We start from the raw sequence: 696 nt of genomic DNA on the forward strand, positions 1-696 counted from the left end.
CCCGGGGACACTGAGCCCGGGGGACACTGAGCCCCGGGGACACTGAGCCCCGGGGACACTGAGCCTGGGCCCCAGGCGGCTCAGCAGCCCTCTCGCCCCTTCTGCCGCCCCCAGGAGTTCTTCTATGACATCAAACACAGTGACCTGGCAAAGAAGTCGCTGGACATCTCTGTGTGGGACTACGACATCGGCAAGTCCAACGACTACATCGGTGAGTGCTCCCTGGGCCGGGGGGCGGCAGGGGCAGGGCCAGGGCCTCCTGCCAGCCTCAGTCCCTGCGCCTGGCCCAGACGCCCCCAAGGGGCTGGCCGACCCCCCCCAGCCCAGCCTCGGTCCGGCTCCCCCAGCGCCGCCAGATGCGACCCCGCTCCGGACCCAGACGGCGGCGGAGAGGGAGGCCCGAGGGCGCCTGATGGCCCAGACATGGGGCCCCGGGGCTGGGGTCCGGGAGGGGCTGGCAGGGCGGGCGAGGGCGCCTCTGCGGGCCGCGGTCACCCCAGTTAGATTGGGGCGAGCCCCTCGGGCCCTGACGCGCCGCCTGCTTCCAGGGGGCTGCCAGCTGGGGATCTCGGCCAAGGGCGAGCGCCTGAAGCACTGGTACGAGTGTCTGAAGAACAAGGACCAGCGGGTGGAGCGCTGGCACCAGCTGCAGGACGAGCACCACGTGTCCAGCGACTAGCGCCGCCGCCCGCCCCC

At 72.3% G+C, this 696-nt stretch overlaps 1 protein-coding gene across 1 annotated transcript in view; it reads left to right on the plus strand.

Annotated features, from left to right (window-relative positions):
* RPH3A (rabphilin 3A) overlaps positions 1 to 690 on the plus strand; it is a 77261-nt gene extending 76571 nt beyond the window's left edge. Inside the window, exons 19-20 of the mRNA XM_012730890.1 lie at positions 115 to 211; positions 549 to 690. Coding sequence (XP_012586344.1) covers positions 115 to 211; positions 549 to 679 — 228 coding nt within the window. The 3' untranslated portion in view covers positions 680 to 690. The remainder of the gene's footprint in view (positions 1 to 114; positions 212 to 548) is intronic.
* Positions 691 to 696: the final 6 nt, after the last annotated feature.

This window comes from Condylura cristata, unplaced genomic scaffold (assembly GCF_000260355.1).
Source record: "Condylura cristata isolate star-nosed mole 26May11 unplaced genomic scaffold, ConCri1.0 scaffold00029, whole genome shotgun sequence".
Lineage (NCBI taxonomy): Eukaryota > Metazoa > Chordata > Mammalia > Eulipotyphla > Talpidae > Condylura > Condylura cristata.